This window comes from Dysidea avara, chromosome 5 (assembly GCF_963678975.1).
Source record: "Dysidea avara chromosome 5, odDysAvar1.4, whole genome shotgun sequence".
NCBI lineage: Eukaryota > Metazoa > Porifera > Demospongiae > Dictyoceratida > Dysideidae > Dysidea > Dysidea avara.
The window spans coordinates 100,692-119,396 of NC_089276.1; the positions used below are offsets into that span (position 1 = coordinate 100,692).

Genomic DNA, 18,705 nt, shown 5'->3' on the forward strand with positions numbered 1-18,705 from the left:
CTTTTTACATGTATTGTCTAGGTAACCATTAACAAGCTAGGTTACAAGGAAGACAAGAAGAGAGAACTAGAGGCAAAGAGGTATGTCCAAATTACTCATATTAGTGACAATCATTGATATATGTGACCCAGTCTGAGAAAACCGGTCTTATCGCCCATGTCAGCAGATTTGATTTTTCACCCAGGACACGAAGCTACATGAATGAACTATCTAATTCCACAATAAAAATCAGCTAGACTTGGGTGGTCTGGTTTTGCTGGCTGCTTTTCCCAAGCCCAGTGGCAATCTGTACATGCAGTTTGGGGCCTTAATAGAGCTCTGGTCAGTCTGGGGATGACTGTATGTGGCTGTACAGCTCTGTGGTGTTGAATGAGTACCTCTGCTTTGAATTTTAGCCAATTTTGATGCCTCAATGGCCCAAAACTTGGCCTAATTCATCCCTATGCCTTCCTTTTCAATTTTTGAACACCATCTTGCCCACCTTCCAGGGCCCCCACCTCCCACCCATTTTGCAGCTCGCCTGATACAGTCAACCTTGGTTTTAAAACTATCTAAAATGGCAGGAAACTTAGTTGTTGGCTACTTGCATAGTGGATGCTCTGGAAGGTAAGGAATTGGTGTGAAATTTTGGTACACATAGCTTCAACCATTGGCGAGCTACAACACGCTAAGTACTTAAAACCGGTGTTTCTCGATACTTTTAAATAGGCGATAAGCCCGATTTTCCCAGACTGGGTCACATATAGGCTAAAATGTAAAGTTAGATGTATACCACAAGCAAGAGCTACTCGTGTTGACAAGGTTTTAAGTACACTTTGCTACTGCTATACGAGTCACCGCTAAACCATCAATACTTAACTCAATTAAAATGCAAAATAACTTATGTCTAACCTCCCCCACATCATTATACTACACAGCACAGTGGAGATTAACATCAGCTTTGATTTAATCAAAAACCAATTAATCAGCTAGTAGCCAGTATTGGCCGGTACCGATTATTGGTACAACACTATTGGCTGCCTTTGCCATTTTTGTTCTAGGAAAACATAAAGATACTTTACTGTGAGACAAGACACTGTACTTCTCAACCACATAGATGGGCTTCTTGTCATCTCTCAGAAGTCAATATTTGTTAAGTTTTCAAAACAAAAATGGTATACATACGTAGGTAAATATTCTGACTCTCTTTGAGGGGATTCTTAACTGATAAGCAGTGTCTCTGAAGAATAGGGTGTATCACTATTTGATAGGTACCTTCACAACACTACACTACACACATCATTTAATAATGATGAGGCTGAGTGTTAGTAGTGTATATCAGATTGGTTATCGAATTATGTTTAATATCAGTTACCAGAGTAATCGGCTAATTTGGTTATTGGTGCAATACTAGCAGCCAATCTGACCTTTCCTACCTGTAGTTATGATACTATTGTGTAGGGATATTATCTGATGTACTGATAATAACAGGTCTGACCTGCTAAACAAGATATCATCACTGGAGGAACAGGTTGAACAACTAGAGGCCAGGTATTGTGTAGCAGTGTTATTGGTCACCCTTTACTGGTCACTATTCACAGGTATCCTGGGTTACAGTTCTCCTACCATACTCCTCATGAGGGATTTGACCACAACAAAGTTTATGGGGTAGTTGCTAAACTAGTTGACCTCACTGACCACAAATATGCTACTGCATTAGAGGTAACTGCTGGAGGAAAGGTAATAGTGGATAACTATGGTAACTGGTGTAAATATGGTCACCCTCTTAGTTATATAATGTTGTCGTGGATACAGAAGAGACTGCTAAACAGTTGTTAAACAATGGACGACTACAACGACACTGTACCATTATCCCGCTAAACAAGATTACATCACAACAGTTACCTGCTAAACTGGTTACTAAGGCCCAGTCACTGGTTGGCAAGGATCACGTGAGATCAGCACTAGATGTGGTTGGCTACAAGCCAGCAATCAAGCCAGCTATGCAGTTTGTGTTTGGGTCTACCTTGCTCTGTGACCAGCTAAAACAGGCCCAACAGGTTTGTACAACCTATTACTGTATCTCCTTGATTGCAAATTGTCTGGAGATCAAATCACCACCTAGACTAGGTATATGATCATCACTGTCAAGCACCTACTATCAAACAATATGGCACACATCACTTGATGCGTACCACCTAAAATGTTGCCTTTAAAGTCATCTAAGAGACATCTTATACAACCAAAACAGGGGCGGATCTAGGATTTATAAAGGAGGGGGGCTAACTTAAGGTACTAATCTCTTGGGTGAAGAAAAGCTGCTGGAACTATGGGGATCTGGGGACATGCCCCCCAGGAAATTTTTGAAAAATAGATGCTAAAATACTGCAATTTGGAGATATTTCCACATAAAATGATTATTTCTGCCTGTAGATATTTTATATACTGCCTTTAGATATATATGGCTCTCTGCAGCATTTGCTAATGGAAAGATCTGGGTAGGTTCAGACAACCAAGCACATGATGCACCCTCTCACAATTGCATGCATGATAGAGTAATAATGTTGAAACTGGAAAATTTTGAAATTTGAATGATACGAGATTGAATCTGAGAGCATTTTCAATGGTAATTGCGTACCTGAATTAAGTATACCAGTACCGGTAATAACTACACAAGTAGATGAACAAGCCTTTTAAACAGACCAATGCACTATAGGCGCAGGCAAATTTGCCATAACAGAACCAACTTTTATGCTTACACTGAATGTTCTATTAGAGTATCTCAATCTTGTACACCTCCAATGCTGATCCGGGTCCTTGTTGCATAACCTTTAGCATAACTTTTAGCATAAATCCACTAATAATGCCTTGGAAAGATGTTTATAAGTTGGTTTATGAGTATTTGTATTATTTGTAATCATATAATTATGCTACGACAAAATTTCACTATAATCCTCAACATATTGATCAAGTAAAGCCTAAAAGTGAAGGGGGGCTTCAGCCCCCAAAGCCCATCCCCTAAATCCGCCCCTGCAAAATCACCTTTACGGAATAATTGGGGCGAGCCTAAGCAAGCCCCAGTATTGTCAAGTAGCCATGGTACGTACGTCGTGTGCACGAAAATTCCCAAAAGAAAACAGAATGCCCCACACTTGGTAGTTGAAATGGTACATACATCGCGTGCACGAAAATTCCCAAAAGAAAACAGAATGCCCCACACTTGGTAGTTGAAATGGTACATACGTCGCGTGCACAAAAAAATTTCCTATACTAATCGGAAAGTCCCCACACTTGGTAGTGGTCCCAGAGCTACCTCACATGCACAGTAGCACCCGCACGCACATGGAAAGAGATGAGAGATTAAGGAGAAGAAGAGAACGTGATAGAGAAAGAAGAGCCCAAGAATCACGAGATGAAAGAGATGCAAGGTTTATCACAAAGGCCATGACAAATTAATCTTATGTTTCATGGATGCAGTGGGTCAGTGCTTTGCCAAACTTGAAAACAAAATAAAAATCGCATGATAGGCTAAAAAGGGCGATAAAAGACTCTAAACTTATTAATAATGTGGCTAAGGAATTGTGAAGTAACTGAGAGTGACTGGAGACACTTGACAAGAACACCTGCTCACATTTCTGATTCATCTAGCTTTAATAATGCCCTTCATCTTTTCCCAACAGTTGAAGCTGTAGTAGAGCATAACATCAATAAACTGTATGCGTGTGGTCAACCTGTTGCCACAATCAAAGCTGTCCACACAGGTCCGAATGCTGGGTAGCTGTGAGCAATGGAAGTAAAGTTTCTTGCTCAAGGAAACAACAGTACAGAACCCAGCCTGAGCATCGAACCTGCAACCTTTCGATTAGCACGTTCTTAATTTCATATAGCTACATATTAAGCATGCACACAAAACGCACGGTTTACCTTCAGTTGGTGACTGCTATTTTAGGTATATTTGATATTTGATGTATTAACAAATTCAATAATTGTGACCGGGTCTGTGAAAATAGGACATGTGGGTACAAACTACACTCTGTTACTCTACAGGTGATATCACAGTACTGGAACAGTGTATTTGTATTCTATAACTTGTATCATAAAGCCACTGAATTAAATGCTTACTAAGAACTAAAAATTTCATTGCCATAGCATAATGGTACAAAAGGTTATGAGTGATGAAAGTTGGAAAAAGTAGGCAAAAATCATGTGCCCACATTCCCTGTTTTCGCAGGCCCAGTCACAATTTTTGTATACCCATTAGCTATTTTCACCAATGTAATTATGAGATCACTAACATATTGCTAAATTTACTCAACTTAAGCTGTATGCAATCAAACATCAAATAAAACATAGTCCCCCACATGCTTTAGCATCTGTCTAGTATTAGTCTATCTAACATCAAATTTAAAAAGAAACTACTTACAGTGGCCAGATATAGAATTCATCTGCCTGCCTGCCCACCCGCCCGTCTGCCTACCTGACCACAGTCACAAGGCTGAAGGCCACACAAAGCAGCACGCAGCCACCATTTTACGTCACAACAGCAAACTCACCAGTGGCATGTGCTTTTTGATGTTCAAACAAGTGTGTGCCCTCTGCGCCTTATATTTCCTTTTATCTTCAATGAGGCTGATCATTGTCTTCTTCGTGCAATGAATTTTCCATATCAATACTTTCCTTGGGTAGCATAATTTATTTAGACACCACAATCAGTAAATACTTGTAACTTTATGATTGGATCGAGACCACTCCCACTTAATCTATTTACACGATGACTACACCCCCTTATTATTATTATTAGTCTAGCTGCATTTATGATGCTAGCACAGCAGAGAAGGTTGGATGCGTTTACGTGAACTGTACCCTTAATTGCATTCTTTGATTTGGTATTTCACATTAACCTCAACACCATATATGGGGGAAAGTTGCACACTCTGAAGCAGCTCAGCTTCTTTTTGTGAGCCACGCCCACTTATTGAGATTGTCTGTAGCTAGTCATATGTGGATGCACACTCTCAGCAGGCCAGCTTCTTTTTGTGAGCTACGCCTACTTATTGAGATTGTCTAGTTAGTCATACGTGGAGCCACACCCGTTTAGTGTGTTACTACAGTCTGAAGGCATGTACGAAGCCATGTGCATTGCTGTGTGTACACCCAATGTAGAACCACGCTCACTTTAATTGATCATCAGGTTCCAGTGTATGTATGCATCATAATGGCCGTGATCCACGCCCCTTATTGACATATATGCATGACTAAGCACTTTGAGTGGGCACCGCCATACTTTCGTCCTCCACAAAAGTTTAACCGCAAATAAGTTTGTTTGCCCTCTACTGTGAAACTTTCGCTTATCGAAATTTTCCCCCTATATGGTAGTCGCAATGCAAAACTGAAAAAAATAGTGGGGATCACTGGAGATTGTTAGATATTCAGATCGTCCTTCATGTGCAATGTACTTTGCTTTGTAATCAGTGCTTGAAGTCCGGGTGAAATTAATAAGTTGCGGTTTGTGTACACTACTTCACCAGTCTTCATGTATGTATTCTATTAACAAACCATGAGATGATGATTCAGTGAGTTATTCTGAGATCGTGATCTATTAACCTCCTCAACAAAACTATTCTGTGCAATGTGTTTTAGTGGCACGTAAAGTGCGTCCAACCTCCTCTTCTAGCACAGTGAAAATATGAAATAGTGACACACCCCTAGTAGGTGAAAGGCTGACTCGAGACACTTTAATACAGCAGTCACCCTAATATAAGTATTTATTGTTACACCGAACAAACATCAAAAGTTTCATTTTTCAATCTGTACCTCTCAAGCGTAAAGACTTTCCTGCTACACTGACTCTAATGGAATAGTAAACTTGTTTATAAGTGAGTGTTGTATGGGCACATTACCGTTAGGTGATAACATACTAAGGCAATTATTTTAATTACCAGTGTTATTCGTACTAGTAATAGCATGGGTAGCAGTGAAATTTGGGACGAGTGTTGCATTCAAAATGGGTAAAGTTTCACGAGGCGAAGCCAAGTGAAATTTCCATTTTCAATGCAACAAGAGTGGTATTTATCCCAAATTTCACTGCTACCCATGCTATTCCCAGTTAATACCATACTCGCTACATATACGCATGCTGTGCATTAGCGTTGCCATGTACGCAATTTGTCACTATGTACTAAATACGCTCAACACTAAGATAAATTCTAGCCAATGAAATTGCAATTACAACCTTTTTCACTGCTACCAGTGAAATACGGGATAAATTTCACTGCTACTATTGAGACTTTTGTATTATACAAGCTAATTACATCATTCAAATCAGAACAATGCCTAGTAGTGATGCACTGATACCAGTTTTTTACTACTGATCTGATACTCAATACTTTTCCTCACAAGCATTACTAGAAACAGCCAATAATAGCTAATAAACCACCTTACTTAAACACATTTGCTAATCTCAAACTGCAGTTTGTAGTCTTGCCCCCAGCTGCCTACACACTTGAAGGTCATCTGGTGACATTAGTCCAACTTCTTGGCCCAGAAAATGCACATTAGTAAAGTATACTAGCTTAGTAGTTGTCTAAAGGTCTTCTTTGCCATTGATTATTTGTACATCAAGTTTCAATTGGCATTTAGTAGTCACGCCAGCAAGTTTTATATAGTAACACTCCTTTAAGCAGCTGGAAAGTTTATTCATTTGAATGTAAGCATGAATGAGCACAAGAAACATGTTAAGCAATATTCCACTAGGGCCAAGAAAGTGAACCAAGTCACCATTTGCATGATCAAGTGCATGGCTGGGGACAAGACTATGCAATTTGCTGGTTTTGTGGCCATCAATCACCGAGGTTAACAATAATTTATGGCTTTAATTCATGGCTTATATATATTTATTTATATAACTTTGCTTGGGCGAGATCAAAGGGAAAAGCGTACTTTAAATTTCATAAAGTACACTCTCAGCCGGCCAACAGTGCTTCATGACCACAAAGAGTGCTTTATTGCACCGCAAAGAGTCTTTTATTGTTGTTCAATAAAGCACTCTTTATGGGCAATAAAGCACAGTTGCCCACGTGCCTTAGTGTAGGCTAATAGCCTGCAGGGCTCACGCCAGTACGACTAATCACCCACACCAGTGAAGGCTGATAGCCTCGCCGCGCTGAGTGATCAATCACCCCAGCCAATACGAGTTTTACCACTGGATTGCTTTTATAGACATACCTAAATGCTTCAATGATGGGTGGGAGAAGGTAACGTTGCTGTTACGTTTGTTAATGTAAACGGACGGGTCCTGGAGATATCACGGAATTATTTCACTGTGACTCACAATAGAATCGATTGTGGGTTGCGAGCAAAACCTGCCAAAATACGCGATGAACGTCTACCATACCAAACTATGGTGAAATAAGTGTGAGTTACTTTGTTAAACTAGTTCGTGTGCGTTCAGGCTGCTAATAGTTCGTGCAACGCGTGTTGATTACGAGTCCTAGTGTATGGTGAAGCTACACGACTAGAAAGTTCCATAAATCATTTAAAGCATAGCTGCGAGTGCTATATGAAAAATAAAGTACTCGGCGCTTTATTAGCATCTCGGCCGCATGCCTCGTACTTTATTTTTCATATAGCACGAGCAAGGCTATGCTTTAACATATGTATATGTTATATATAACAAAAGATATACATATTTAGGAAAGGGTGCCATAGTGAAACCTCGCACTATAACATCTTTTCTAAGTTTGTATATCTTTTGGTATATTTCGAATACCATGATATCTGTAGTATAATATGTTATTTAGGGCTGCACCGATTCTAGTATCGGTATCTATATCGGGCCGATACTGCTGTTTTCATGAAGTATCGGAATCGGCCATTATATTGTTGCAAATACCGATTCTTATCACGTGCAAGAATAAAATAACGTTCGTTTGTACTTGCTTATTTTACTAGCACAGTGGACGCCTAAAAGCATCAAGTATAACACCAATAGCTAGTAGCAAAATTACTGATCTATGGTAAAACCTACGTGTGAAAACTCTTTACTGAGAAAAAGATCGATATACTCTAATAGAACAGTCAATAACTCTAATAGAGCAATCAGGTAAAAGTGAATCCACTGGTTTGCATTTCAGTGACTTCTTTCTTTGTGAATCTTGATTGGCTACTTCATTATAAACTTGAACCATACTGAAAACGTGTACAAGAATACCATGAAATGCACTATATAATAAATGTGTGCACTGTGAAGTAGCTACTTTAAGGTACTTGGTATCGGTACTTGTACTTGCAGATACTTCCCAGCTGAGTACTTGGTATTTGAAGTATCGGTAAAAAGTGGAATTGGAGCAGCCCTAATGTTAATACAACATCTCGTCTCCCAGTAACAGTAATTTCTAATGTTTTTACACCATTATTAGTACTGGTAAGTAATTCCTTGTGGTTAGCATGCTCAAGGAGTATGCACATGTGTTGCAGCCTGTAATCTTCTTGAAAATCGGTCCAACAATCCATAGCAACTGTTGCTAGGCAACAGTGTTGTTGATATGTGACAGGTATTGGTTACTATGGTACATGTCTAACTGGTAAAACAACTAAACACTCAAAAAATTTTAGCCTATCAGATGCGTATATCAAATGTACAAGTGATATACTAATTCTATTGGCTAGTTTGCTGTAGTATATCAATAATATACCACAAGCTATTATTGGAGTTTTTGTACAGGACACAACATTGATGTTGTATTAATATATATATATATATATATTTTATATATCAGCTGTTGTTCATAGATAAGACAAGAGTAGATTTTATGCATAATTTCCACTGTGATTAGAAGGCAAACTCTTTTGGTGCATGTGCTGGCTGGTCCTCTCTTGATGCCATCTCAGTTCTACACCATCTTGTAAAGCAATTAAATGACAGCATACAAAATATCAGGCATTTACAGTATTACCGATACAAGTCCAATACTTCCATAATAGGGCTGATACCAATACTAGTATCAGTATCGGCATATCACTACCTAGACTGGTGCTAGGCCTGCACTCTAATAGTGGTAAATGTCAGCATAACTTAGAGAAATTATAGGTCTTCAATTTTGTGAGTATTATAGGATGTTTACAGACATGATTTTAAGCATCACTGGGGTTGTTCGATGGAAGAGGATGTGTAACTTTTCTCAGTTAGCTAAAAGGGTGTGTTTAGCCTAAGAATGGCATCTTGCTAAATATTGTGCTTCTTGGAGTGTGGTCTGAAAACTTTGATATAGTCTTAAGAATGCTCAAATACTCTAATAAAGCAGTCATCATTTCATGTTGGAAAAAATGATAAGTGCAGGGATTGCCTCTCATAGTGAAACTTGAGTATCGTACAGTACTATAGTAAAGGTTTGGGTTTTTGCCCAAGAATATTGCCCTAAAACCATCCTCACTTTTTCTCTTTATAACAGCTTGGTTAAGCTCATTAATGTCTTCAAAACAACCCCAACCCTTCCAACAAGTTTCTATGGAATATTTTTCTTGGCTCTGACTGACTGCCTGTCGACTGATGCCTCTAGCCAAACATAATTCGACTATTGATAAGGCTATGGGCTTGATTTCTTCACTGTTCAACGTTTCTTTGGCCCGAAGCTTTTTTTTGCCAACCGCTGCAGCCACAATACACACACCATATCACTCACTACCTTTGTCCTAAGGTATAAGAGCATACCCAAGAGTGTAAAATATATACAATGTGTTTAGTGATACTTTTCCTAATACCATACCGTTCTTCAAAAATGCAATACAGCCTATCTCTAGAAACAAGGGAGGTCATCTATACCTACAGTTATACTAGTTGACGTTTAATCCCTACTTTAGTCAAAGCTTATACTGACAGGAAATTAAATGTCAATATATATATATATAGCTGCAGGTGTAGATGGCCTCTCTTGTTTCATTGCATTTCTACTCAAATCTCTACACTTGTTTACATACTGCTGCATCTTCTCCAAGTCTCTGAACACATTAATAAATTTATAGGCTATATAAAGTAGGTCTATAACCAAACACACTTGAGATATTTTTAACTACTTATTATTACATAAGATGAATAAAAAAATGGAAATTTTAAAATGGGAATAGGGATCACTGATAAAGCCACAAAACAAGAAGGGATCGCTGGGGTGGTAATGTAAACCACAAATCCCTATTTTGACTCTCTGTCATAAATCTTTATAGTTACATGCTCTGTCATTTTGAAGTGAGTCAAAATAGGGATTTGTGGTTTACATTACCACCCCAGCAATCCCTTCTTGTTTTGTGGCTTTTTCAGCGATCCCTATTCCTATTTTAAAATTTCCAATTTTTTTATTCATCTAGTTTGTGTACTTTTTATTAATCCAGTAATGGATTATGAAGAAAACTGTTGTGAATAGTGTAATTTTGCATTCTGCATAGTAACACTGTCAACATTTCAGTGCACACATGAAAAAACTGATCAAATTGCAATGTGCATACAGACTGAGAGTCTCCTAATATGAGCTACAATTTACATTACTGGTGTCTTTAATAGCTGTCAAATTCAGTGTAAGGATTGTAGTTATACACTTGACTGCATTATTAGAGTATTTAAGTGACTGCTCTATTAGAGTATTTAATCTGGATAACCCGCCCACGTACAATAATCACGGAGTGAAAAACCACCTTGCAACAAAGTCATCAGCCCAGATTAAGCTTCCTGGCCTATACTGAGTTTAATAAAGACAGATTCTATTAGCCACAAGCAGCACACTCCAAAAAACCTAACTTTGAGTGCGATCTTGTATGTCTTCTCAAGCGTAATCGTTTTTGGCATCCAAAAACGAAATCAAAAATAGGTCATGGACATGCACAATGATCCATTCAGCAAGCCTTGCTACTTTTTATCCCAGGATTCTCCTTGTAAACTTCGCTATGCCTGTGAAAGAATAATAATGATATTATGAATAATAAGAATAATAATAATATGAACAAACGGGCATATTTCAGTTTTGTCTGAAATACACATACTGTTTCCTTTTCACTTGATACTTACTAGTGGACCTATACTCATTGCAAAGAACCACCAGAGGGTTGTTTTGAGCTGAAGGATGCTTTTCAAGGTGGTTTTTAGGTGTGCGTTCTATTAGGATTTTTGCGAAAAACATGGGCGATCCCTATTATGAACCCACTATCGTGGTTCATGATAAGGCTAATGTGTTAAAAGATTATGTTAGGAGTGGTCCACAATTTTCAGCCATTTCTAGAGTGTACAAACTGTACACTAGGGGGGGGGGGGGGGGGGTAAAATCACATGTACGCTTTTTAAAAATGCTGATCACGTGAGTTGGCAAGAAATCCAAATGCAGTGATAAGGCTTCGAATGCAGTGATATGGCTCTAGTAAGCCCTACTGCTACTTCATGCAATTCAGTGTCCAATTAAATGGTGGACTAAGTGAGCTCATGCTGTTAATGCATGGGCCCAAGCCAACACGTGTGCTTTGGCGAACTCTGGAAAACAGTGCCAGGGCTAGCTAGCTAGCTACCAATGAAATGAGGCTTTATAAGCTGAAGGCAAAGATAAACCTCATTGAATCATGTTTTAAACTACAGGTAAGAACAGTTATCAGCATACTACAGGCTTTATATACTTTTATAACAGTACTTACTTATTTCTCTTTAGTCTTAGTCTAGCAATTAACACTGATAAACGATTACAATTGAAGCTACACTGGTTGTTGCTTTTGTTTTGTACCTGCAGAAGGTGTTGTTGTGGGTTTAGGAATACTATTGGGTATGGGAGGCTGGATGGATTATGTAGGTACTAATTTGTTCACACTATATAGCTGTGGTAGTTGTGGGTTGCCCGTAGATAAAACCTGTCTCTGCAGAGTACCCTCATCTCTTGACTCCAGTCCACCTCAGACTATGGTGAAAATACCCTACAGACTAGTACTGCTGTTGCTACTGCCAGTGAAATGGTTTTGTATGAACACAACAAAGATAGCCAAGAACAAGTTGTTTCTATGATGTGTATGTACACATTTGCAAATGTGCATCAGGTTAATACTACCGTAATTCGCTTTATTTTCGTGCAAAAAATTTTCGTGATAAAAATATTTTGTATGATTTACGTAAATGACTGCTCTATTAGAATAGTTCAATCTTGTATAAAAATGTTCATGCAAGAAATTTTTGTACAAATTTTGTTTGCAAAAATTATTTTACAACGAAAAAAAGCAAATTACAGTAATGCCTGCTGTGTGTAGGGATATTTCCTTCAGGGTATCAACTTCGAAAGTATCTAAATGATAAGCTACCTAAAAGACAAAACAAATACCATACATGAATTTTGCAATATTAAAGTATCTGGGTGTTTGTTCTGCTATACAATGCATTCATGTGTCAACATTTATACAGTTGGCTGGGGGGAGAGGTTAGAAAAAAGAGTACTCTTTGTACGCTTGCAAAAAAGCTGAAAATTGTGGACCACCCCTTAAATGACTACAGGTGCATGCATAAGTAATGATGACCATCAGGATCATATCTTGATGACCAATAAGTAATGATGACCATCAGGATTATACCTTGATCTTGATGACCAATAAGTGGCAGGACATATAGTGGATGGAGGGATCTGAAACATATTGTGACTTGTAACAATACCGTGACATGTGGGTTGTGTGCTCTAATGACCCCTCCGGGTGAATTACTCCAGTTATCAACACTGTTCTATATACCCTTAGGTGGCATTTGACAGGGAAGTAATGACACGATGTGTTACACTATCAGGTGATGTGTTCAACCCATCAGGATCATTGACTGGAGGTGAGTATTATCTGTATAGCTGGACCTCATTCAATGACTCTAGTACGTAGATCATACACCTGTTGACAAAACACTCTAATAGAACAGTCACTTGTACTATTGGAGTCAAGCTCCTACCATAGTACACTGATACACAAAAAAAATTGAATTTTCAACTAGAGTAAGGACCATAGCACATCAATAGAAAGTACTGAAACAAGTTGGAGTAGTCCATGATATTAAATCACAGTAAAATAATAAGAAGTGTTAGATCCCTACTGTGCTCAAGATACCATAATGGAAATGCACAGTAGGACTTGGTGTTAGTAGTAAAAACTACAAAGTAAGGTTTGAAGTATGATATCCCAGAAAGTTTTTTAAAAGGATGATTGTGAATACTTCAACACACATACATCTGTGCTTGTCCACAGTATGTTGTATGCTTGACTCATGTATGGCCACCACTAAACCATCAAAACTTTAATTACTACATTAAATTGGGTATTTTTAGTAAAACCACATCAGTATCTGAAAATACCTTTATTAACTACTAATACCTCCCAACCCTACTTGTTTCATTGCTATAATCCCTATAGGGTTAATCCCTATATACTCAAATGTAAATTTTCTAATTATTCCTTGCATTCATTTGATTACTTGCAGTAACATTATTCATTTTACCATTGCATACCACATCAAAGGAAAGAATGGCATGAACATATCCCCCCTATTATCAAAGACTGAAATGTGAAGTCACCATTCTGCTATGTTCCACCAATCCTGTCACTATGAAATTATGGTTGAACACACACACCCCAACTATCAGTTGCAAAGTTGCCATTTTGCTTCAGTTCTAGCTATGTTCCAGAGGAGGTTGGTCACGTGTCATAATCTTATGACGCGAAATTATGTAACCAAGCATTGTTGTATGTGTTAGGGCTTGTTTAGCAGCTAGGAAAGCAGAGCATTGTACTATAATACAACTGGGACGCTCTGGTATGGATATACAATCCGTCCTCTAGAATATTAAGATGTGTGAAGGTTGAATTAGTTCAACCCTTCCTTTGAGATCACGATATGAATGATGACGTGTGACCAACCTCCTCTGGCTATGTTCCACAACATTACAAACAAAGAACAGTTAGAGAAACACTTCATGTCACACTATGGAACAAAGCATTGAAGCCATGCTGTGAGTTACCACCCATTAACACCTTGTGGTAGTGGAGAAACAGTGATATGCCCAGGTTTAGAACAGAAGATTTAGGATAAGACGTGTGGGGCCTTAATGTGTATAAATTGGAGGTGAATCTGTAGTGATTGTTGAGTGGTAGGGTGGCTACTTTATTTGAGTGGTCGCTGGTCCTGACCACTGTGAGCACATCCCTGGAGAAAGAAATGGGACACAAAGAGCTACCGCCAAATCAACACCTCTTGCTGTCAGCAAAGATGAATGCATGAGTATCGAGTTATAGAGATGCACTGATAGGCAATTTCTACCATATTGGTAATAGGTGCAAATGCTCTACAAACCAATATTACTACTGATAATTTGTATGGCACAATACCATTTGGTGTTGAAAAGGGAAATTTTAACTATGGTAGTATGCTTTGAAGTTTGGTCATTAATGAGGTATTTAAAATCCAATAGATACCCGCGGGTAGGTATCTAAACTGGTTAGATACCCGTGACAAATTTTTGTCACATGCGTTCACGTGTTTAGCTGGATTCCAGTCACAACAGCTATCAGAAATCAGCACTAAAGTATGAAGAAAACATCGCTGGATAATATAGATGATTGTATTCATCTAGGAAGCCTACCAGTGAGTTGTTTTAACACTAATTCGATCAGGAAGCCGCCATTATTGGCAGTGACCAGAGTCGTACGAACCATAGGTTATCACCCAAATCCTATTTTAGAGACCTGAGGAATGGCGCAATAATCACTGAGGGCGAATAAAATAGCGAAGATACCTTGATCTGTGTGATAACCTACACATATACCTGGGTACTCATGGTGGTGTGGCCTCTAATTACACTACCCAGACAATTAGGCACCACAAAAAAATTTTAATGAATGCTCCCACAAACGGATTATTCTATATTTTGATTAATTATCAAAATGGCTAGCTGGCTATACAGCAGATTTATTGGTGCAGTTCTTTATTCTTAGTGTAATAGCTATACTGTATCTGGATAGTATAGGATTTGTGTACTGAACAAGAAGTCTTTTTAATTAATACTGCAATGCAAATAATAAGATGCAGTAGCTACACCTGAAGTACTATTCGATTTACATTTTACAAAGCATGCAAATGTCGGATCGGTATAATTGTATCAGCTCTCTAAGGTACAGATTAATCAGATATCGGTGACTTATGGCTGTAGATGTATGTAACTTGTTATCATGCATGTATAGCTCTTCTATTGCAACATTATTATTACGATTGAAAAATCCTTATCGGTATATCTATCAAGTTACACTTGTCTGAAGGCATCAGTCACTAGAAAATTCCCTTTTAATATTTTTTTTTATTCCAAAAAAAACATGTTGAAAGCATTTCGGGTTGATCTGAAGGCTTGTTTGGGCTTAGTTTTACGTAACCAATACTGCCTCATCATTGTCAGGGAAAAGCGAGGCTGATTTTTGGGTGATGTTTTTTCATGGGCCACGCCCAAACTTTTGTGGTCCCTACTATACAGTATTATCATACTGTATGATAAATAACTACACTACTAATACTATTGACTCTATACAGGCTCCAGACCAAAGACCCAGCCTATCTTACTGGCAGTAGTACAGCTCAAACAATGGCAAACAGAGTTAGAAGATTATCGTAATCAATTAGCAGTGGTAGAGAATGAGCTGATGAAGATAGATAAACTGGCAGCAAGGTGGGTGATTATCATGACATGGTTACATGGTGATCATGACATGGTTACATGGTGATCATGACATGGTTACAGTAGGCCTCATAAAAAAAAACTTTATGTATCGTATCGTGATATATTGTACTTTGTGTGGGAGGATCAAAGCAAAACCGCGTATCGTATTGTCCATACAGTACTAATCAACTGCATAACTGTACTGTATGAATCATACAGAACAGTTATACAGCTAATTGGACAAATACAGTACAGTTATGCACTTAATTGGGCAAATACAGTAGTTATGCAGAGAATTTATTTAGGGAATGTTACATAAACAACACACTGTAAATCGCTAAAACCAGCCAAACTAATCCTACGAGTTCGTTCTACGGCTGGGAATAGATTGTATAAACACTTACTGATCGTCTGATCACAAAGCTTTTTAAACACGACTCCACTAAGACAGCACGATTGATCACATGCGTGACATTGTAAATCGCTAAAACTAGCCAAGATAATCCTATTAGTTTGTTCTACGACTAGGAATAGATTAGTTAAACACTTACTGATAACCTTATCACCAAAAATCGTAGCGGTATGAGTACTAGAGAAAATCGCTCCGAGTCAGATGACCAGGAAGTACGATATAACACTTAAACCACCGCCTTGCTTGTGTGTACGAAAAATACAGTACTCGGGGGGGTGTCTCAAGGCAAATACAGCACTCGGCTTCGCCTCGTGCTGTATTAGCCTCTCGACACACACCCTCGTACTGTATTTTTCGTACACACACGCGGCGGTGCTTTAACTCTAACATAAAGTGTGGTGCACACGCTTTTCAGCCAGCTTCACTTGGAGAATGATCACTCCTACAAGGAAAGAAACAACACGCATACAAGCTAAGGTCTAAAGTCACTAGTGAGTTTTTAAATTGCTTGCACTCGTGCGAGACGACGTTGCATTTGAGCAGTACCGTATATACGAATTGTATTATGCAAAGTATGCGTAGTAGCTCGTGACACGATTTGTTATTAATAGTGATTTAACTTTCATGATACGAATTAGTACGGTCCAAAACATAAAGTTTTTTATGAGGCCTACCATACATGGTGATCATGACATGTAGACAGGATAGTCATGAAATTTGCACACAGTAATCACATGATGATCACATGCTCCACACACAGCTACCACCAGCTAAAGACACAGTGGGATGGTAAGAATCGTGAGGTGTTACTAGCCACTAACAGATTGGAGCAGAGTAGTCATCATAAGTTACTAGTGGAAGTGAAGGAATTGCAGGAGGAAATTGGTGAGTGGGTGTGACTAGTGTGTTGTTGCAAACAGTCTGTAACGGGACAGGGGTGTGGCTGGTAGTAAGGTGGGTGTGGTTGGTATTGTCACAGACAGTCTGCAGAAAAACATAGAGGAGGCACAGTCCACTAAATCAGCTAGTGAAGCTCAGTTAGAAGATGTCAAGGAGAAGATGGCAGATGCTGAGGGTTATCATCAGAGAGAGATCAAGAAAGCTGAAGAGGCAATGAATAAGGCTCGTAAACAGGCTCAGCAGGTTACTAAGGAAACTAACAAAATGCAACAACAAGTCAAGGAGATCAAACTGGATATTGATGAGCTAAACAAAGCTATAGAGACACAAGAACAAGAAATAGCCACATGTCAGCAATCCTGCACTAAATTAACTAGTGAAGTTGATCAACATGTAACACAGGAACAAACTGCTAAGGTAACCACCACCTTAATATGTTTCTATATTAGTAATGTATCATATGTGACCAGCTAAGGTAACCACCACCTTAATATGTTTCTATAATAGTAATGTATCATATGTGACCCGCTAAACAAAAACTGGCTGTTTTCGCAAATTTCTATTTTACAATAAGAACATATCGAAATAAGCATACACTATAGGTTATTGTACAAATACAAGTATCTGTGCTATTTTAGAGACCTGAGGAATGGCACACATGACACGTTTTGTCACGGATACCTACCTGCAGGTATCTCTCATTATCAACTAAACTTCAAAGCATACTATGTGTGACATAGTCTAAACTGGGTAAAAATACATGACTGTGCTACATAAAAATTTTATGCACGTTTTAATCACATTGGTATGCACTGAAACAAAGCTCAAATCAATGAAACCTATACACCATCAGATTTGGGAGTAAGAAAATATTTTGTTTTGTGTTTGTACAGCATGCAGTGCTTGAGTTATGGACGCTTATTTACAATGCGGTAGAAATAAAGTGTACTGTCATCATTTCATTGTTGGAATAGCCCATACGCAGACATACAAGGAAATTACCATCATGGCAAACAGACTGAGCCATCTTCGTAGCTTGTTTCAGTCGTGAGTTATGAGTGATTAAATTAAGTGCCTGTAATTTATTTGCCGTATTGTTACTACTGTAACACAAATCAAATTTATTCCTGCTTCAACTATCTAGCACTATAACTCCAAGACTATTCATCACAATAGGTCGAAACTTTGGCTGTCCACTCCTTTGTTACTATAGATATCAGAGAAACAATAAAGTGGAGTACAAAAATGACCAGTTTTTGCTTTGCGGATCACATAACAGCCTAATAATGATGTCTTATCTAACATAATAGGCCAAGTTAAAGGAGGAACAAACTAAACTACAGCAACAAAAGGCCATACTTGAGGAGACCAACAAGGTATGGTCAATATACTTGTTGTTTTTGTTGTATCAAACTAAACCCCTCATTATTATTATTATTATTATTGTGTTAAACTAAACCACTTATAATTATCAAACAGTACAGTAGTACTGTTTAAGTACCAAAAATGATAAAAATCATCCTAGAAACATCCTACACAACAAAAATCACCTTTATGGAATAATATTAGTCCATCTAACATCAAATACAGCATTATAAACAAGAAAAGCAGCGCATTTTATAAAAATTGTCAAAACTTACAAAGTTTTGCTTGCCTGCCTGCCTGCCTGCCTGCCTGCCTGCCTGCCTGCCTGCCTGCCTGCCTGCCTGCCTGCCTGCCTGC

At 38.4% G+C, this 18,705-nt stretch overlaps 1 protein-coding gene across 2 annotated transcripts in view; it reads left to right on the forward strand.

The window, feature by feature from the left end:
* LOC136255699 (structural maintenance of chromosomes protein 2-like) overlaps nt 1–18,705 on the forward strand; it is a 90,520-nt gene that overhangs the window by 44,589 nt on the left and 27,226 nt on the right. For both annotated transcript variants that reach the window (XM_066048511.1, XM_066048512.1), the window contains 9 exons: nt 22–80; nt 1,471–1,530; nt 1,581–1,719; nt 1,770–2,039; nt 12,724–12,805; nt 15,545–15,680; nt 16,844–16,968; nt 17,063–17,400; nt 18,294–18,359. In XM_066048511.1, coding sequence (XP_065904583.1) covers nt 22–80; nt 1,471–1,530; nt 1,581–1,719; nt 1,770–2,039; nt 12,724–12,805; nt 15,545–15,680; nt 16,844–16,968; nt 17,063–17,400; nt 18,294–18,359 — 1,275 coding nt within the window. The remainder of the gene's footprint in view (nt 1–21; nt 81–1,470; nt 1,531–1,580; nt 1,720–1,769; nt 2,040–12,723; nt 12,806–15,544; nt 15,681–16,843; nt 16,969–17,062; nt 17,401–18,293; nt 18,360–18,705) is intronic.